At 51.3% G+C, this 22,251-nt stretch overlaps 1 protein-coding gene across 1 annotated transcript in view; it reads right to left on the reverse strand.

The window, feature by feature from the left end:
* Positions 1-22,251, reverse strand: part of LOC149325405 (sodium-coupled monocarboxylate transporter 2-like) — a 76,789-nt gene that overhangs the window by 16,017 nt on the left and 38,521 nt on the right. Inside the window, exon 13 of the mRNA XM_089564265.1 lies at positions 18,953-19,125. Within this exon, the coding sequence (XP_089420391.1) occupies positions 18,953-19,125 (173 nt within the window). The remainder of the gene's footprint in view (positions 1-18,952; positions 19,126-22,251) is intronic.

A 22,251-nucleotide genomic window follows, 5' to 3' on the forward strand; every position in this document is an offset into this window, starting at 1 on the left:
TAATTCCTGCAGGCTCTATGAGTGAGATTGTGATCTCCGACACGGAGCTAGTGACAGGAGAAAGTCTAACGTTGCTGAAACGGCACACTGTGTCGGGCATAGGGCATGAAATGCCCCGCAGCCTTATTGATAGCAATAGCCTTTCAACCGAGGTAGAGAGCGGAGGTGGGCCTGCTGGGCCGACCGGGCAGGACACCGCAGCAAATGTTGAACGCACCCGACGGGTGTCCCACCAGGTCCTTTGAGGACAAGGAGATGCGTGGCGATTTGCCATTAGGCAAATTCGGGCCAAGTGACTACGATGAAGCTCATGCCGCAGACGATGCCACGAAGCCGGCAAGCGCTTATCAAGCAGGGAGCAGTGATTTAAATGGCTGCACGTGTAGGAACGGTGCAAATAGCTTCAAACGAGGCAAAGTACCAGGAGGAAGGCGCGTAGCTTTCACACTAAAAGTCGCCGCGTGGAGCAGTACGTTCCGTGCTGCAGTATGCCAAATCAAGAGTAGCAAAACCGGCCTCACTGGTACGGTTAGACAGGGCAGGGGCTAAGCTCCTTATGCAGCACGCGGCTCGTACCGGCGCGCCAGAGAGAGCGGGCCCTCAGGGGCGTCGTGTGGTCAGGGGTTTGGACCCATCGAGGACCGGGACGTGTTTGATCCTGGAGGGCACCAGCTGTTGAGTTCTTGCCCCGCTGTGGCACCAGCCTAATGAACATAGTGGCCATTAGGCGTTAATCGTGTCGATTGAGACACGTGGTGGCTCGAACGCACACAGGGACACTCGGTGCGACTAAGGAGGCTCACGTGGCCACCTACGGACATCGTACTAGTGCTAAAGAACGCTCCAGTTGCGACTGTTTGTGTGTTCATTCACGAGGAGGACGAGTGTGTGCATACAGGTGCTACTGGTCGCAGCGCGACAACTTGGACTTCGGTCAAGGCGCTGTATTTGAATGTCAGGAACGCGTACTTGAATGTGTGTATTTTGTTGATGTTTCTCGTCCGGCGAGGGCTTTGTTTGCGCCAGTGCTGCTGTAATTACTAATTAGGTGCTGCGCTGCAGTATGTCACCCGCAGGGTGGTTTCGTGACAGATACCGATCCCTTTCTATTATCATTTCTAAAAGTGCCATTCAGGCCCTTTGTAGAATCTTGGGAAGGGTGTGCAAGGTATTGGTACTGCACGCGGGATCATTAGCACAGCTAATCCTTTCTCAGCACCCCACCGCTGCCGTCATCAATGGGCGCCAACGGCGTGAGGGGGCGGCTGGGGGCGCTCAAAGCGAAGCGTCTCCTTTCTCGGAACGCGGCAGCTCGCGAATGCGCCGGGAAGTACGGGTGTCCCTCGCCCCGCGTCTATTTTTGTGCGAAGGAAAAGATGTTTTACCTCGCACGTGCGGGCACGACTGGGTGTTTGCACTTGCTTTTCTTTTATTCTTTTTTTTTCTGCGAGGTAGAGAATGTTTTACCTCGCACGTGCTGGCACGGCTGTGCGTGTGTGGTTGTTTTTACTGGCATTTTGTGCTGGAGAAGGTGATTTACCCTACGGAAGCTGGAGTGTAAGCCATGCTGTCGATGAACCAATCATGTTAGGAGTATAACATGATTGGGTGCTACTAAAGTTGGGCCGGGCCTCTAGATCTTTAAAACCGGGCCCCAGAGCCGGAATAAGGGTTCTGGGCTAAGGTCAGGTGCTATGCATCTTCGGCTACGCCGAGTAGGGGCCTCCCCTAGTGTTAGCCAGATCCACTTTTTGGTTGTTTTGTATCTTTCTGCCGTTTAATTTGTCTCCAGTGCCTAAATTTGTATATGATGTAAATATCAGCAGATAAGTCTTCAAGTACTCCCTTTATCCCTGCGTCTCAACTCATCGTAAGACCGTCTCTGGCGGGGCACCTCTGGTGCAAGGAAGCAGAAGAACCTGAACTTTACTCTATCAATTATTAGCCCATTCACATATGTTCTTAGAGAGCTGTAAACAGTTTGTAGCACAAAGTAGGATATCTTCTTTTTCCTAAACGCGAAAACATTAGAGATTTTGAGCGTTTAAAAAAGAATTATGGCTTTTAGAACTGCTAGATGCACTGCGTATAGTAATACGAGAAGCTGTAGATAATTAATTATACTTTCGAACGAGAAAAAACGCCAGGGTTGTGTGTGCTTTAAACCTTTATGGGTTAACTATGCTAGTAACACAAAAAATAGAAGCAAAACAAAAAGCCAATGCCCTTAACCTAAAATCCATTAAAAAATAAAATGTACAAAACGTTGGCCATGTTTCTAGCTACCATTGTTGCGAGTTTCAGTTGCTTACATAACACACTGCACTTTCCGTTGCCTTTTATTTTAAGGAATATTGTCGCGAATCTTTGTAGCGTTTGTTTGTTGTGTTTATTGGTTCATGCTTCAAGGCTGCCTGCACGCCGCTTTATCGCTTCGTTTGTGACGCAAGACGCGCCTAGATTTATCTCGATTGATCGCATCCAGGCGGAGCCGATTCTACTTTGTGCCAGAATGTTTTAGTAACTTCCCAAACTTTATCTCGAGTGTTCGCTGTCACCTTTAAAAAGGGCACGGCCGACAGCGGCGGGCATTCTGTTCGACGACCGCCGAGCACGCTTGTTGCTACGCCGCCGCTGAGTGATTCAGTGCTTTGCGGGCGCAAGTCAGCCCAAATAAAGAGTTTCGTTTCGAAGACATCCTCGTTGTTCTTCTGTTCGCCGGACTGTAGTCACCACTACGTGACATCTGGTGGAGGTGCTAACGGATGTCCCTGTCGCCCTCACGCCCTGGGAGCCCTCAGAGCAGCCCGAGCCGTCTCGAAGAAGATCACACGAAATCCGCAGAATCCGTCCCCCCCTCAGGCGAAGGGCGAAGCAGCCGGTGTCTACAGGGGTGTCCACCAGAATTAGGACTGCTACCGGACCGCACACGAGCGAAGAAGGACCCCTCAACTTCGACTTCAGCCAAGTCTACAACACCAGCCCCCGTTATTTTACACCAGCCACGACTGCCGCCCACGTTCAACGCTTCACCCGGCGAGGATCCCGAGGAATGGCTGGAACAGTTTGAACGTGTCGCCGTGTTCAACAGTTGGTACGATCAGAATAAAATGAGCCATGTATTCTTTGCCTTGGAAGGACCAGGGAGAGTTTGGTTCAGAAACAACGAAGCGTCTCTAGCGACATGGGAATTATTCATACGGGAGTTCCTGAAGGCCTTCACTAGCATCATCAGGAAAGAAAGAGCTGAGCTGCTTCTGCAGTCACGCATCCAACACCCGAACGAGTCAGTGACCGCATACATAGAAGATATGAAGCGCCTTTTTCGACGAGTCGTTCCTGACATGACGGAGGAGAAGTAGTTGGAGCTTTGGATGCGTGGTGCTTAAGAGGCACTTTTCAGCGGTCTGACCCGCAACCCACCGAAGACGGTCGCGGAATTCACCAATGAAGCAGCCGCCATTGAGAGAACCTTGAAAGCACTAGCCCGTCATTTTCCTCGACAGCCCCAAGTTACCTCGGCTGCCCTCTCGGATGGCACAGCATTCGGAGGCAACCTGCGCGATGTTATCCGAGAAATTGTGCGGGAAGAGCTGCGTCGCCTGCTACCATCTTGCAACCAGCCTCAAGTAGCTACCCTTGAGGAAATCGTACTCGAAGAAGTGCAGCATGCTCTTGGCACCCCGTCATCTTCGCCTCCAGCTGAAGCTCTAGCCTTGACCTACGCCGCTGCACTACGCAGTCCTCAGCCCCAACGCGGGAGCCGAAGTCTGCCTCTTCGACGTGAAACAGCCGTTTCCGAATGCCGTCGTCCTGCCCCCGCCCGCCCAGCCTACGAGCGACGCCCAAGCCCCAGGAAGTGCGACGCCTGGAGGACTCCCAACAACCGCCCGTTGTGCTTCCATTGCGGCGAAGCCGGTCATATACTTCGCCACTGCCCGTACAGGCGGATGCGCCTGCGTGGTTTCGCCATCGATGCCCCACGACCATTCCCCGGCCAGCGACCACGCGAAATCGACGACTACCTGCACAGAGGGGAGTACGCATCGTCAAGCCGTCTTTCCCGCTCGCCGTCGCCGTTCACCGCACGTTTTGCATCACCGGGCCGCAGCTACGCCGCGGCTGTCCGAAGGTCCCCTAGCACACGTAGGGGAAGCTAAACAAAGCAACCTGTGGAGGTCAGGCTGCTTGCCGAGGAAACGGCGAAGGTTCTCCAGCGACCACGCCGTATGAAGACATCGCACCCACTACGCTGACGCCGCATACAACGACAACCTCGACCCCGACGCGAGCCACCTTCAAAACGACGCCGGCATCAGGAAAAGCTTCGACCACACGCACCACCCGAAATTCACATATCCGACGAAGCCATGACCCGACGCCGAAGACGACGCGCAACGCCAGAGCCAGGACATCCGACTTAGAAGTGGTTATCGACGGTCAGAAAGTCACCGCTCTAGTCCACACAAGAGCTTTTTATTCGGTGATGAATGGACCATTCGCTGCGCAGCTGAAGAAAGTAACGACCGCTTGAGACGGCAAACAAATTCGCACCGCAGGGGGCCGCCTCATTATGCCATCAGGAGGATGCACAGCACGAGTGACTTTCTACGGACGAGGCCATCCCATCGATGAAAACTCCGAAGCATCACGTTGCGCTTAGTGTCCTGGAGGAACAAGTGAGTGTCCTTCCCCGCTCAAGCGTCATCACCACCGTAGGCGCCACGGAAGCGGATAACACTGAAGCCATTATCTAGGGGAACATGCAGTTGCTTCTCGACCGAGGAATCGGCATCGCAAGAGGCATCGTACATTTCCACAAAGGATAAGTCGAAGTACTTCTGACTAAGTTCAGCGAAGAATACCGGCACGTTAACAGAGGAACGACGATTGCATTCCTCGACGAAATATCCGACGTACGAGACTTCTTCGCGCTCTCCGACCCATCCGTAGGAGATTCGCCTGACCAAGAGAACTGCTCCAGTTTCGACATAAACCCAGTCCTGCCCCGGAACAGACAAGACCAGATCCGCAATCTCCTTTGAAACTACAGCGAGTGCTTCTCGTCAACGCCGAAGGTCCGAGAAACGCCGATTGCGGAGCATCGCATTATAACCGGCCAGCACGCCCGACCTCTCCGCCAGAGCCCCTACCGAGTGTCGCCGCGAGAACGACAAGCCATCCGGGACCAAGTAGAAGAAATGCTGCGCGACGACGTTATTCAGCCTTCAAATAGCCCTTGGGCGGCACCTGTTGTTCTAGTGAGAAAGAAAGACGGTGCATTCAATTCTGCGTTGATTACCGGCGCTTGAACAACATCACAAAGAAGGACGTCTACCACCTCCCTCGCATCGGCTACACACTGGACCGGCTCTGCAACGCCAGATATTTCTCATCGATACATGTCGAAGAGCGGCTAGTGGCAAATTGAGGTCGATGAAAGAGATCGCGAGAAGACCGAATTAATCAGTCCAGATGGCCTCTTCGAGTTCGAGGTGAAGCCATTTGGTCTCTGTTCCACTCCAGCCATATTTCAGCGAGTAATGGATACAGTGCTGGCAGTCCTGAAGTGGCAGATTTGTCTGGTATATTTAGATGACGTCGTTGTCTTCGCCTCGAACTTTGAGGAACACCTAAAAAGGCTTCAAACAGTAGTAGACGCAATCAAATTGTCTGGCCTAACTTTGAAAGCAGAGAAGTGCCACTTTGTCTATAAAGAGCTGCTGTTTCTAGGCCACATCGTTAGCAAGGAGGGAGTTCGGCCAGACCTGTAGAAAACCGCTGCTATCGCAATGTTTCCACCACCGGCCGATAAGAAAGCTATGCGCAGATTCCTCGGACTGTGCGTGTACTACGGACGATTTGTGAAGAATTTTTCGCGCATCGCCGAGCCACTGGCCCACCTGACAAAGGCAGACGTGCCATTTAAATGGAAAGCGCCGCAAGTGGAAGCCTTCAAGGAACTTCAGCGTCGTTTACAGTCCCCACCGATCCTCGCGCACTTCGATGAAAACGCCGAGACTGAAATGCATACCGACGCAAGTAGTGTGGGCCTAGGCGCTGTACTCGTGGAGAAAATTGATGGAGGGGAGATGGTCATCGCGTACGCTAGCCGTTCCCTGTCCAAAGCCGAATCTAATTATTCGAAAACAGAGGAGTGCTTTGCCCTCATCTGTGCTACGTCGAAATTCCACCCCTACGTCTACGGACGACCGTTCAAGGTGGTCAGCGATCACCACGCACTCTGCTGGCTCACCAATTTGAAAGACCCCTCCGGCCGCTTCGCTCGATGGAGCCTGCGGTTCCAGGAGTTTGACGTAACTGTTGTTTATAAGTCCGGACGCAAGCACTCTGACGCCGACTGCCTGTCACGAGCCCCTGTAGATGCACCGCCACCGGACGACGATGAGGGCGCCTTCCTGGGACCCATCAGCTCCAGTTCTTTTGCACAACAGCAACGCTCGGACCCCGACATAAAATACCTCATCGAATACTTCATAGGCAAGGTTTGTTCACTCCCCGCCTCGTTCAAGCGATGATTGTCTTCGTTCTGTTTACAGAACGATGTCATCGTGAAGAAGTACTTTGCAGCGAACAAGACAGCCTACCTCCTTGTTGTACCAGTAAGTCTGCGCGGAGAAGTTCTTCAGGCCTCACACGACGAGCCGACAGCTGGACATCTCGGGTTTTCTCGCACCCTCCGCCGCATTCAAGACAAGTATTACTGGCCCCGACTGTCTGCCGATGTCGCACATTATGTGAGAACCTGCTGAGATTGTCAGCGACGAAGGACCCCTCCAACCCGACCAGCAGGATTTCCGAACCCCATTGAACCCCCCTCAAGGCCCTTTCAACAGATCGGCGTGGACTTGCTTGGCCCTTTCCCGAAATCAACATCTGGAAATAAGTGGATCATTATAGCGACCGACTACCTAACCCGCTACGCAGGGGCAAAAGCCCTACCGAACGGAAGAGCAGCAGAAGTCGCCCAACTTTTCGTGCAGTGTATTCTTCTGCAACACCGCTACCTCGAAGTGCTCACCACGCACAGAGGAACAGTGTTCAGAGAGGAACTGGCGCAAGCCATCCTGCATTTATATTGATATAAATCTGATTTATATCAATATCGACTGAGTGTGCGTTTTAAACTAGAAACCAAAAATAACATAAGTTATATTCGACGTCTGGCAAATTTGAAAGAAAAAGAAGCGAGTTACGCTTTTAGAGAGCCTGAAACCTGGTTGGTGCCCACACCACGCATAAATACCGGTAAACAGCGATGATGATGATGTCCTTGGGCTGCGCCTGCAATATAGACTTCCTTCTCTTCTAAACACATACAAATCTGCCAATTTCAACTTGTCTACCTGTACTAATCGTGAGCTGCGTTGCTTATACATAGACTGTGTTACAAAATGATTTTTTCTTTCTTTAAACTTTACTAAGAGGTGTTTTTTTGTTTTGTTTAATTTGTATGTTTGATTCATTGTGCTTTTGTTGTACTGCTGACAGATACTTATGTAATGATGTTTGGATGAACATGTAAATTGCCCACATGTACAAACTAGAGGTAAGATTTTTTTGGTGTTAATGTGTTTTTCTCTGAATTGTTTTCTTTTGTTTTCTTTGTTATTTTTTTCTCGTCGCCTGTCACTGCTGTCCGGTATAATGGGGGCTGCGGCTCAGTCAAGCTGTCTATGACAGCTTTTTCTGCAGCTCCTCTGTCACTTTTTTGAGGCAGAAATAAGATGATTGATTGATTGATTATAACCAAACAAGCCACCGGAGGACAACTGCATACCATCCGCACACCAACGGTCTGACTGAGCCCCTGAACAAAACCATCACCGACATGCTGGCCATGTATGTCTATGTCGAACACATACCATCCGCACACCAACGGTCTGACTGAGCCCCTGAACAAAACCATCACCGACATGCTGGCCATGTATGTCTATGTCGAACACGAGACCTGCAACGTCATCCTTCTTTACATTGTCTTCACCTACAGCACCGCAGGGCAGGAGACCACGCAGATGACGCCTTTTAGGCTCGTCCATGGCAGAGAGGCCATGCCCACGCAAGACGCCATGCTGCCCAATGTTAGCGAGGAAGATAACGTCGACGTCACCGCCAACCTTCAACGCGCAGAAGCCCAATGACTTGCCCGATTAAGGATCAAAGGCCAGCAGCAGACCGACGCCAGACGCTGCAACCTACGAAGACGCAACGCGGAATACAAGCCAGGAGACCGAGTCTGGGTTTGGACGCCCATTCGCCGCCGATTACTGAGTGAAAAGCTTTTGCGCCGCTATTTCGGCTTGGTTTGGTTTGGTTTATGGGGTTTGACGTCCCAAAGCGACTGAGGCTATGAGAGACGCCGTAGTGAAGGGCTCCGGAAATTTCGACCACCTGGGGTTCTTTAACGTGCACTGACATCGCACAGTACACGGGCCTCTAGAATTTCTCCTCCAAAGAAATTCCAGCCGCCGCGGCCGGGATCGAACCCGCGTCTTTTGGGACAGCAGCCGAGCACCATAGCAACTGAGCCACCGCGGCGGCTATTTCGGCTTGTACAAGGTTCTTCGTCGGCTAAGTGAATTGGACTATGAAGTCGTCCCTGACCAAATGACTGCATCCCAGCGACGCCGCGTACGACCAGCAGTAGCCCATGTCGGACGCCTAAAGCCCTATCATGCACGCCAAAGGACGCCGTGTTTCCACATTCGGTGTTTATTTTTGCACAATACGTTTTTCATTGTTTATAGCCCCATTATGTTCTAAAGCATCGAGTCAATGCTTCTTTGAGAGGGGAGTAATGTCGCGAATCTTTGTAGCGTTTGTTTGTTGTGTTTATTTGTTCATGCTTCAAGGCTGCCGGCACGCCGCTTTATCGCTTCGTTTGTGACGCAAGACGCGCCTACATTTATCTCGATTGATCGCATCCAGGCGGAGCCGATTGTACTTTGTTCCAGAATGTTCTAGTCACTTCCCAAGATTTATCTCGAATGTTCGCTATCAGCTTTAAAAAGAGCACCGCCGACAGCGGCGGGCATTCTGTTCGACGACCACCGAGCAGGCTTGTTGCTACGCCGCCGCCGAGGATTCAGTTCTTTGCGGGCGCAAGTCAGCCCAAATAAAGAGTTCCGTTTCGAAGACATCCCCGTTGTTCTCCTGCTTGCCGGACTGCAGTCACCACTACGTGACAATATCACTGCTGTGCAATTAGAGAAAGCAGTTGTGTGAGGACGTGAAGTGGCGGAAGATGTGGTATGTGCCGCACATTACAGTTGCTATGAGTTCTATTTTTCTTTTATAGAACAACTTGGAGCTCCTACTTTTTTCCGTTCTCTAAAATTTTTTACCTTTTTATTCTTTACTTCTGATTTGGTGGTAAAGGGCGCGTGGCCTTCTTTGCCATCGTCATAATCAAGAATCTGCTGGCGGATTTGGTAAATATATTGTTGCGGCTATAGCCTCACAGCCGAGGCGTTCTAACTGGTTCAACAGGACAGCGGCGAGTGGCTCAATTCGCGAGTGGGAAGCAGGGCTCAACGGGCCAAAAACTACAGCTTCCTCTTCTTCTTTTTCCTCCTTGCGCTGCCTAGATCTTTTTTTTAGGCGAAGCCCGCAGGTGGAGTCCGGCATCGGCACGGGGATGACAAAGTTTTCAGTCGCGCGACATGGGTGAGTTTTGTGCGGGCAGAACGTCGGCCGCTTCTAGTGACGCGCGCAATACTATAAGTGAGGCAACTGAGTCGCTCCAAGGTTACATAGGTACCGGCATGGTTAGCGCGCAGTTTCCGGCTTAAGCCACGCTTCCTGAATGGACGCCAAACCCAGACCAACTCGCCAGGGAGGTAGGTGACTTGACGACGATGGTCGTCGTAAGTGTCTTTGGAGCGCTCTTGGGAGGCGAGAGTTCTCTGGCGGGCTAGCTGGCGGGCTTCCTCAGCATTTCAGAGGATCTCAGCTGTCCCAGGGTCATCGTCTGTGGAGAACGGGAATATGGTATGCAGGGTGTATTGTGGAGAGCTGGCATAGGGGCGGAAGAACGGACTGTAGCCCGTAATTTCATGTCGAGCGGTGTTGTATGCGTATGTGATAAAAGTTAGGTTGGAGTCCGAGTCCTTGTGGTCGGAGGCGACGTACATACATGGAAAGCATGTTGGTGAGTGTCCGGTTGGTTCACTCCGTTAAACCATTGGTTTGTGGATGATAGGGGGTAGAATGTCTTAACTGCCTGTGCACAATCGAAGGAGTTCTTCAACGAAATCGGCGGTGAACTGGCTGCCACGGTCGCTGATCACAACTCGCGGGGGCCCATGGCGCAGGATCACAGAATGCAGCAGAAAGATAGAGACCTAATATGCAGCAGCCGAGGGGAGAGGAGCTTTTTCACAGTAACGAGCGTGGTATTCAGTTCAGACGACAATCCAACGCTTGCAGGTATGGAACTTGAGAAAAGAATCCAAGAGGTCTACCCCTACCTTGTCAAAAGGAGATCTGGGAGTTGTCACAGGCTGGAAAAGACCAGGAGGAGTACCAGTGAGGCGTTTGGGAATTGCACACTGTGCATAGCTAGCCACATACTTCTCGGTGGTATCACGCATACGAGGCCAGCAAAAGCGTTCTTAGTTGTGGTGAAGTGTCCGCGCAGATCCCAGGTTTCCCGAAGTTCGATGTCATGCATGAAACGCAGAATAACGCAGCACAGACCGTATGGCACCAAAGCGAAGACCAGTGGTAGAGTGGACATTCTTGTACAGAAGACCGTCTCGTACACACAGTGCACAGGAAGCCGTAGGGCCTGCGCAGCGGTAAAGAATGGCGTGAGGTGCTGGTCCTTCCGTTGCTCCTCTTGGAACGTACTGGTGTCGGGGTATTTAAATTCTACAGAGACGACGAAGCGTTCAAAGCTGGCGGCGTCCCAACGATTATAGCGGCTAACACTTTGATAATGGCTCAACCACTCGTCGACGTCCTCGCCTGCTGCTCCGGCGAAACTGCGAGGCTCCAGAAAGTGCTGCGAGAAATCGGTCACTGTGAACACAGGCCAGTGTGCAGCTTGGATCCCAGCATCACTTCGAGCTTCGGCAGGTTGCATGGTGCCGGTCAGCAGTTCCATGCCGGCAAGGCGGCGACTCCGGCGAGGATACAGTTGCAGCTGCGCCGTTTGTAGCTAGGATCGTTACCCCGCACCTCCACCACAATGTTATGGCCGTAATCTCACAGCCGAGGCGTTCTAGCCGGTTCAGCAGGCCAGTGGCGTGCCGTTCAATCGGCGATCGGGAAGCAGGGTCCAACTCCATCTTCCTCCTTTTTTCACATTGCCCTGCCTAGCTCTTCATCCGGCAACAATATGTTGCAAAGATCCTAAAGCACTAAATAAAACCACTCTAATCATTAGCAAATCAAGCGCAGTGCATAAAACACAACGTGAGAGGCCAAGCGAAACACGGGCGACCACGCGCTGATATCACGGGCCTCTGAGACGAAGTCTCATACTCGAACTTATATTCGACCATTCGACATGGTTGTCCAACTCTCTACTGCTCTTCATAAAAAAAAAAAGTGTTCAGTGCAGCTTGTCACCTTTCAGGAGCATGTTGCACAGCAGACGCTCTGATCGCTAACCGGCGGAATACGCCCGGTCAGTTTCATTTTTCATGTTGTCTCTTTGCGCTAGAAAATGGGAAAAGAAAACTGCAGCAGAAAACTGCAACCGGCTGCAACTGCAACTACCCGCTGTCCGACGGACAGCGCAGCCGCTCTCGCGTTTGCGACCGAAGTTTCCACCACTTTCTCCCTCTCCTGCGCGCCGTTCTGCGTCAGCGCAACGACGTTCCCTATCGCCTTCGCCGAGAAACTAGTCAGCGCGGCCTCTGAAGGTGAGGCCGCTGGAGACTGTGCGCTGCCTATAGAAATTCCTCAGTTAGTTGTTATGTTGAAGAACATGGTTCATGTGCTTGTGAATGGTGTGCCCACAATGGCCTTAGTGGATACGTGTGCAACTATCACTATTACCAGTTTGTCGTTTCAGAACCTGCCATGGCGCTAAGTTATGTTTTTTTGGGAACACAATGTGAACTTGCAAGGCGCGGGCGGTGTGTTGTGCCTTCTGAGAATATGCAGGGCTGTTGTAAACATCGGTGGAGTGGCTTTTACAGCGGAGTTTGCAGTGCTTCCGAGATGTACGCATTATGTTATTCCACGTATTCACTTTTTGCGAATGTTCGGCGCAACTGTCGACTGTCGCTCTGGGGAGCTCTGTGTTGATGGTTTCCTTCTATCTGGACTCTTCGAGGAGACACCGGCTAGAGAAGATGTGTTTTGCGTATCCGAGGATACCAGTGCGCCCGCGCTTTCTATAATGTGCGTCTCAGTTTCATGCCGCAGCCATGTTTCCGTTACCTTCGATGCCACAGTGGCGCCTCTCTATTCTAACTGCGCAAAGAAACTCATTCTGGTTCCGCATTGCCGGGTGTCGGTGTTCCAGGGCAGGACACAATTGTGGGCCATCAACTGTTCTTTGCAACCAGCGGTTTTACCTCTTCACATGAAGATCGCCATGTGCAGCCAAGACAGCCCTACTTCTGTGGCTTTCGTTGCTGGCACACCAAACAAGACAAGGTCTCTGCTGCTCTAGACACTGACTCACAACTCCGTCGTATGATTAGCAAAGCTCTTAAGAGAACCGAGCGTGATGCCTTGGAAGTCTTGCTGGTAATATACTCCATCTCTGACTTTCCGCAGCCCAGCGATTCCCGTAGGATTCCCATGTCACGTACCCGGCATCGGATGGGCACCGGTTACTCCCACCCCTTTCGACTGAAGCCGTGTAGAGTGTCACCAACAGAACGCGATGTGCTGAATGAGCAAGTTCGAGATATTTTGCAGAAGGGAATTATACAAGAGTCTTATAGTCCTTGGGCCGCCACTGTCATTCTGGCCAAGAAGAAAGATGGCGCATGGCGCTTTTGCGTCCATGGCACCGCCTAAATGCTGGAACAAAGAAAGACGTGTACCCACTTCCCTGGACTGTTAATGCCATAGACTGCCTTTTTGCTGCATTGTACTTCGCATCCGTCGACCTAGAGTCGGGCTATTGGCAGATCACTATGCACCTTAACGAAAAATAATAAACTGCTTTTATCCCACCGGAAGGTGTTTTTGAATGTGACGTAATGTCGTTTGGGCTCAGCAATGCCCCTGCAACTTTTAAGCGATTTATGGACACATTTCTATCCGGCTTGAAATTATAAATTTGTATGTGTAACGTCGATGATGTCATTTTTGGCGGACCATTCAGTGAGCACAACGAACGCCGTCCCCTTGTACTGGACTGCCTGAAACGTGATCGTATGGTACTTAATTCGAAGAAGTGTCGTTTCGGTGAACGTCAGACTTTGGTACTTGGGCACACTTCGACCGAGAAGGTGTCCAAACAGACCCCAAAAAGACCGCGGCAGTTGCATCCTTTCCTACTCCTCCAACTGCAAAGGATCACGGAAGGTTCCTGGGATTTTGTTCGTATATATCCCCTTTTGCTGATCTCGCTCACCTGCTCACGCGGCTTCTCCACAAAGACGCCCGCTACGAGTGGACATCTTAGTGCGATTCTCCTTTTCACCAGCTTAAGTTTCTCCTAACATCGCCTCCAGTTCTGCGCTATTTCAATCCTTCTGCCCCAAGAGAAGTTCATACTGATGATAGTGGCGTTGGCATTGGTGCCATGATGATTCAACGTTATGGTGTCAAGGAACACATGAATGCTGATGCTATTCACTCGTTGTGCAAATCTGAACTTAACTTTACCATTACTGAGCAGGAGTGCCTTGCGGTAGTTTTTGCCGTTCAGCGGTTTCGCTAGTACCTGTACGGACGGCGTTTCACAGCGGTTGCCGATCGCTATTCCTTCTGATCGCTGCTCAACCTCCGCGACTTCGGTGCGGACTGCGGATCATGGCTTCAGTGCGTACGTATGACTATTCCTGGTGTCGTCGGCCGAACGTGCACCTGCAGAGGGGTAACCGCTGAGCCTGTGCCTCAAACGTGAGCCGTGGTTAGGGGCTGCCCGTGACGCAGTACGAGAGGGTGGCCACCGATGTTAGGTACCAGCACGTGAGCCTTTCCGTTGATCACCGTCAGAAGACTCTGAGGTGAGGTCGTCTAGCGGGCTGGCGCTGCCCAGCGGATGGGTTCGAAGAACACGTCGACGGGTATCTGGTCGCCAAGCTGACCCCATACCTAAGTTGCCGCACCTATTGGTAGGTACGGCCACGTCAGAAGCCGCAAACACTGTGCATACGTCGGACAGCGAAACGTGCCTCCGCCTCTCTGCGCGATATTGTACGGAAGCTGCGACGTCACGTTTCGCTGTCCGACGTGGGCATAGTGTTTGCGGCTTCTGATGTGGCCCTACCTACCACAGGGTGCGGCAACTTAGGTATGGGGTGAGCTTGGCGATCAGATACCCGTCGACGTGTTCTTCGAACCCATCCGCTGGGCAGCGCCAGCCCGCTAGACGACCTCACCTCGTAGTCTTCTGACGGTGGTCAACGGAAAGGCTCACGTGCTGGTACCTAACATCGGTGGCCACCCTCTCGTACTGCGTCACGGGAAGCCCCTAACCACGGCTCACGTTTTAGGCACAGGCTCCGCGGTTAACTCTCTGCAGCCTGCAACCGTGGCACCTGCACTCCCAACACCTGAGGCCCTGCCGTGAGAGTCCTTCAATTCTGGCCCCAACCTGACCTTTGCAGGGCTTGTCGCACTGAAGGTCCTACAGCAGCAACACCGCAGTTGCCTCGCTGTAGGTGCCGAAGAACTCGGGTGTAATTCCTGGACACACCACCGCATCGACACTGCCGGTCATGGGCCCATCCACCACCAGTCTTGTCGTGTCGCACGAGCTGAACGGCGGGTTCTTCAGCAGCACATGGCCGATATGCTGGACCAGGACATCATTTTCCCTTCGTATAGCCCCTGGTCCTCTCGCGCCGTCCTTGTGCGGAAAAAGGATGGGGCGATCAGCTTCTGCGTGGATTCCAGCAAGCTCAACGCCGTCACCCATCTCGACGTCTCTCCAATACCTCGCCTTGCCGACGCCCTCGACTGACTGAAGGGGTGTCAATACGTCACCACCTTGGACCTACTTTCGGGCTACTGGCAGGTACCGCTTCATCCAGAAGCAGCGGAAAAGACAGCGTTTGTTACTCCCGACGGTCTTTACAGTTCAACCGCATAGCCTTTGGTCTCTCGAATGCTCCGGCCACCGTCCCGCACCTCATGGACCGCGTCTTGGGCCATATGAACTGTACTATGGCGTTGGTCTACCTAGACGGCGTAATTATCGACGCAGCTACGGTTGAAGAGCACCACAGACGCCTCATATTTGTCCTCGAAGCCCTTAACTGTGCTGGACTTCGCTTGAGACCAAAAAAAAATGTTTCTTCGGTTACGCGGAAGGGACGTACTTGGGTCATGTCGTGAACCGCAATGGCATTCGTCCCAACCCTCAGAAGCTACAAGCACACACGGGCTACAAAGCTTCCACCACTCCCAAAGAGCACCATAGTTTCCTTGGATTCGCCTGCTATTTCCATCGCTTCATTCCTGACTTTTCCAAGCGAAGCGCTCCCTTGACCACCGCGTTGAAAAAGAACGCCGCGTAGGTTTGGACACGGGACCAACAGGTCGCGTTGTTTAATGTCAAGGATGCCCTTTTCGAGCCTCCTACGTTGGCGCACGGTAACGAAGCGGCCGCAACAATCCTCCACACGGATGCCAGCAATGACGGGCTTAGCGCAGTCCTGCTGCAGAATCACGAGTGTGGCGATCACAGGGTTAGAGCTTATGCCAGCCGCCAGCTCACCGACGATGAGCGCCGCCGGCACTCTTCGGAACTCGAATGCCTCGCCGTTGTCTGAACCGTCGAGAAGCTCCGTCCCTACCTGCACGGCCGTCACATTACCATTGTGACGGACAATGGCGCTTTCACTTGGCTGCAGTCCGCCAAACACTTGAATGCAAAGGATGCACGCTGGTCCCTCAAACTTCAAGACTATAATTAAACCGTAGTGCATGGGCGTGGCTCTGCCCATCAAGATGCCGACTACCTTTCTCGCCATCTCTGTTCTGTGACGGCTTGACGGACCTGAGGACCGCATAAACGCAAGATACCGACATCGCTGCCATATTCCGCTCCCTCAGGACTGGTGCCAGCACAAGCCGCCGGAAAGTGGGTAGGTCCTATCAGGTGGAGAATACCCTCTTGTGCCATGTGAAGTGGCTCCGTGGTCGACCTCCCGTATTTTTGCCAGTGGTGCCGAGAACACTGCGCTCGGAGGTTTTGCGCGGCTTGCAGGACGCCCCCACGGCTGGGCACCTTGGTCGCGGCAAGACCTACGGACGAGTGCCGAAACGCTTTGATAGCCCAGTACGTTCAGAGACGTCAAGGAACCCGTAGCGTCCTGCCAGACGTGTCAGTACAGGAAGCCGACCACTCGAGCGCCCAAGCCACTCCTGTAGGCTTTTGCGCCACCGAGTTCTCCCTTCGAGCTGGCTGGAGTGGGCCATTTGGGCCCGCTTCCGATAACGCGCGCCGGCAACCGCTATGTTCTGGTTGCGATCGACCACTTCTCCAACTGGGTCGGAGCACTGTCCGTTCCTGACATGTCGTCCGCCCATGCTGTCTCGTTTGTGGAACGGCACGTCGTCTTCCGGTATGGTGTGCCCCGACTCCCGACCACGGACGTCGGGAGCTCCTTTATGTCGGAGGAATTTGAACGAGCCCTCTGCTCTTTTCGCATTGCACTTTCCACTACCTCCATCAATCACCCCCAGTCCAATGGCCTCGTGGAGCGTGTTAACCGGACACTAACATTAATAATTGGGTCGTACGTCGCTCCGTCCCACACAAAGTGGGATCGTTTAGTCCCTGCTGCTGTTTTCGCCGTCAAGACTGCGGTGCAGGAAACAACGCAGGTGACGCCATTCTTCGTCATTTCTGGCACAACACTTTCCATTCCCCTCGATAAGGAGTAGGGCCTGCTTCATCCTATTGTGTCCCCACTGCTCTCCGCCCAACGAATTCATCGTTCTCGCCTCGATACCCAGCGCAACCTTTTCAGGGCTCGTGCGCATTTGCAAGCGGCTGATGAAGCAGCTCCATCACCCCCCTCCTTCCCACCTTACGACTTGGGCCTTGTTCGCCGCATCATCCGCGCTGCTGGGGGTGCCGCGAAGCTCTTACACCGATTCCTCGGGCCTTACCGTTTCGCTGCCCGGCTAGGCCCGCGACGTACCGACTCGAAGACCTGCCGGACCATTGCCCACGTGGTGTACTCCACATTTTTCCTGAGCATTGTTTCGAACATGAAGAGACGTATCTCCGTCACCCTTGGCCAGCGACTAGAAAAACGCCAACAGTAGCCGGTTGCACTAGTCTCATTGGACTTTCTTTCGCTGCCCTTTCAATATATCCTTCCCTCACTCCTCCGTGGAAAGGTGTTACAGGAAAGAACGCACGCAAGAATGCGCAGACGAAGAGGAGGTGCGGAGGGAGCGCGGGGGAGCGAGCACGCGCAGAGTACGATACGGATTGGACTACGCCGGTAGCTGCTTCGGCTGCTTTCTGGTTTCCGGGTGTGGTTTTTTCTGGGTGAGTTTGTCTGCATTACTGTGAGATTGCCTGCCGAGCATCTGACAGAGCCCCGCTATTTCAGGAAGCTAGGAGTACGAGTGACGTTCACTGCTTGTGCAAGCTGGTACTTCTGCCGAGTGGATGGCGGTTTGAGGGAAACCGTCTTGCTAAATCACCAATATCGAGGTATATCTGCGCTACATCGAACATCTCCTTCATCGGATTTAAGTCCAGTTGGTAGAGAAAGCGTGGGGGAGACCATTGTTACCCTTTTCGATGGCGAATAAATAGGACAACAACAACAACAACAACAACAACCTTCATAGTTAATCAGATTGTCGTATTACAGGCTACAATCGCTACCAAGATTAAAGTTTTTATTACCTTCATAGTTAATCAGATTGTCGTATTACAGGCTACAATCGCTACCAAGATTAAAGATCGATAGATCAATACAGCGACGATCGAAGTAAAATACAAGAGAAAGGACTGTGGTCCTCAGCTACACACAGCGCCAGCAGCGGCTGCAGCGGCTGCTCTATCCTGGCCATTTACATAATTTCATCGTTCTAACACATTTCTCAGTACCCTCGACCACACGTCTATGCATGCGCATTTGGTCTGTCACTTTATAACAGCACCGGTACCCTTTTATGCTTAGAATGTTGCTTGACCATGTCGACTTTTTTCTGTTGTTGGTTTCACTGACATGAAATCTATTTTGTGTTTAGTTACACGTTGCATCTTTTTAGTCTTCTTGATGCTATATTCCTGATACCCTTTCAGTCGCCCACCTCGGATGCCACGGGTTGGTTACGCAAGCCTATACATAAATTTGTACGGCAAGCAAATTAGAGTAAATTCTACCACAACCGCTTTTGTTTTGTTAGAAAGAAAAAGGTATTGTTTCGGAAGGAAACATGTTCTTTTCAACTTTCGGCTGTGCTTCACTAGTAGGAGGTGTTAAATGCTTAAATGCATTACAAATGCAGACCTCCTTTTCTCAAGCTCGCAGCAGCTTGCACTGAGGAAAAATCTCCCCGCGCACTTTTTGTGTAACCTAAGCACTATCACATGTATTAACCTGAGGAAAAAACTATTACTGTGATGGGGGCGTTCAAATATTGTTCATTTTTCCACAAAAAGACATGAACTTTCCTGCTGCAAGTAACAGTTGAGATTTCTGCTGGCTTTCTGAAACTGATATATATTTGCTCTGCTTTCGGTTAAATTTTTTCTGAGCTGCAGACAGGCCACGTGACAAAGAGGGTTTACTGTTGTGTTGCACCTATCGTATATACGTACCTATCTTCGGAGGGAACAGCAGTGGAGTTGGAGTTGGGACCAGTGAAGGTGCTGTTCTCCGGGCAGTAGTCGAGCGAGACCGGCATGTGCGGTGGCCGCGCTCCTCTCCGGATCATGTGCCACATGAGTGCGAACTGCAGGACGAGCGTCACCAGCGTCGATATGCCAGCACCCTGTGGGGTTTCAGTGAATGAAGAAAGAGACAGCTTATTGTTATTCTATTTAATGACATTATAGGGAAGCGATAGCGTAAATTTCGCGCCGAAATAAGCAGAGAAAAACAAAATGCATTGTCATGCTCCGCCTGAATAAAGAACTGGAGTTGATGACTGCACTTCGGTGCGATTTCGTAGGAGTCATGTTGTTCCTGGGTAATTACATCGCAGTCTGGATATTTTGAACTACGCTTTCGAAGTAATCAAACTCTTTATTCGGGTGAGCCGGCAAAGATTTTATGAAAAAAAAATCTGTGGCTTAGCTTGGTTAAGCACGGTAATTGCGAAAGCAATATCCGTACGTACGCCATGGTACAGCTGGTAGTGTAGCTGGTGGTGGTGCTTGTGGTTAGACTTGTGGTGATGCATCGGTTATACAACCGAATTCAATCCAATGCAATCCAATCCAATGGAATCCAAACTAATCCAATCCAATCCAATCCAATGGAATCCAATCCAATTCAATCCACTCCAATCCAATCCAATGCAATGCAATCCACTCCAATCCAATCCAATCCAATCCAATGTAATGTAATGTAATCTAATCCAATCCAGTCCAGTCCAATACAATCTAATACAATCCAATACAATCCAATGCAATTCAATCCACTCCAATCCAATCCACTCCTATCCAATCCAAACCAATGTAATCTAATCTAATCTAATCTAATCCAATCAAATCCAATCCAATCCAGTCCAGTCCAGTCCAATCCAATCCAATCCAATCTAATTCAATCTAATCTAATGTAATGCAATCAAGGTCAAATGACGGTCAATGGTGGTCACCGCCACGGCGCGATGGTGGCCACCGGCCGCGGCACGATGGTGGTCACCGGCCGCGGCACGCAACGGCGTGAAAGTGCAAGTAGTATTGCTTTCGCAATAATAAACCCAGGCGAATACGGAAGGCGTCTATTCTTATCGAAACTCGCACGACGATTACCCCAGTGGAATGCGAGATTCAGTGACAGGTGCTTGCCGTGGTGAATATTGTTTTATTCCTTGTCACATGACTTCTCCTCTTGTTGAGTGCGCGTGACATCACCGTGCTTTCACATTTCACGTCACTGTGCTCCGACCGCTCATCGCGGCGCGTTCCCTTGGCGTGTTGCAGTGACTTCATGCGTACCCTCACTGCGTGCTGGCCAGTCAGCGTGGCGCCGTGTTACGCCAACACCAAACCACACAGCCGAGAAAAGTGTTCATAACAGCGGTCGCTATAATCCAAACGCACCCCTCCAGCAGAGTTCTCGAATCACAGAAAGCTACTTGCTTTGTTAGAGTGCTCTTTTCCTTGTGACGTGGTTGTTTCCGGGAAAACTTGCCCAGACAAACGCTCCTTGACAAGCTCGTGAGCTAAAGTTTCTACGTGCAATGACTCTCTGGCGGTTGAACTTCACTAAAATGCGGTTGCGCATTTTGATTTTTGATCACACTAATGCAGAGTGCAGCGGGCGAGATAAAAATCGTGCAAACTAATCGGACACATTAAGTTAGGACGCGTCTTATGTAAATCAATCGGTGAGATCCGTGATGTCCCTCCACTTTCTTTCCCTTCCTCTTCCGATTTCTCCTTCTCTTCTTGCTCTTTTTCTCCTTCTTATTCTTTTTTCCCATCTTTCCCTTATTTGTCTTTTCAGAATTTTAGCTTCTCTTTCTTTTTCATTCTTCTTTGTGTTAATCTTTCGTCTCATTTGCTTTCTCTCGGTTTGGCTCGGCTTGCCTACAATTACAACAACGACCTCTCGTGGAGGGGTCCCAGTTACGGCTGTCGCCGTTAAAAAGAATGCCACATCTGCAAATATTTCAAAACTGCTTTGTGAAGCTTAATTAAAAGCGGGAAGCGCTAGGGAAAACCTGCAACTGGATAAAATGCAGCTCGATAAAGTACGAGGTCTGTTAGAAAAGTATCCGACTTTATTTTTTTTTTGCGAACACCTGATGGATATAAGACAAGCGCGCTTGCATCAGGCGACCTTGGACCTTCATGCGCATGCATGAATTTTTTCCCGCCTGTCGATAGCGTCAGTCGCTGGGAAGCAGCGTTTGAGTGAGGCAGTGTGCAGTGCTCTCGTCGGTTTTTTATTGCAAGGAAAATGGCGGAGTGAAAGAAGCAGCGCTACTGCAACAAATTTTGCCATAAACTTGGCGACAGCCGAGTGGAAACCATTCGAAATATTCAGACGGCTTTCGGTGAAGATGCTATGAGCAGCACACAGTTTAAGCAGTGTTACAATTGTTTTAAAGATGGCCGCACATCGGTGGAGAACGAGCCACGCTCCAATCGGCCATCAACATGCCAAAATGACCAGGTAATTGCCGAACTGAACGCTATGGTGATGCGGGACTGTCGCGTGATTATCCGAGAAATTGAGGAAGAGGTGGACATGAGCAATTTCTCCGCACATTCCATTATCACCGAAGATTTGGCCATGGAGAGAGTTGCGGCGAAATTCGTGCCGAAGCTGCTCACGGTGGAGCAAAAGCAGCTTCGTGTTGAAGTCTCACAGGACATGCTGGATTCCGCAAACAGTGAACAGGGAACCCGACTTCATCAACATCATAATCACTAGTGACGAGTCTTGGGTGTACAGGTACGACCCGGAAACCAGATCCCAGTCGTCAGAGTGGAAGCATTCCACGTCACCAAGACTTAAGAAGGCCCGCCAATTGCGCAGCAATGTGAAAGTGATGCTGTCTGCTTTCTTTGACACCCTCTGTGTGGCAGACCACGAGTACGCACTCTACAGGGTCAAACAATGACCAAAGAGTACTACAGGGATGTCCTCCGTTGCCTACGTGATGCTGTGCGGCGCAAGAACCCGGAGCTGAGGTCAACAGGAAATTGGCGCACCCATCGCGCCAATGCTCCTGCACATTCCTCGCACTAGAATCAGATTTTTTGGTGAAAAACTAGACTCCTGTAGTTCAACAGACTCCTTACTGTCCTGATATGGCCCCTGCGATTTCTGGCTGGTTCTCAAAATCAAAAGGCCATTGAAAGGAGCGCGATTTCGGACAAGGAAGAACATTATGGCTGCAACGACAGCTGAGCTAAACTCCATTCCGAAAAGGGCCTTTTCG

The sequence above is a fragment of the Amblyomma mixtum genome, chromosome 10 (genome assembly GCF_055824585.1).
Source record: "Amblyomma mixtum isolate Tamu chromosome 10, ASM5582458v1, whole genome shotgun sequence".
NCBI classification, from domain to species: Eukaryota; Metazoa; Arthropoda; class Arachnida; order Ixodida; family Ixodidae; genus Amblyomma; species Amblyomma mixtum.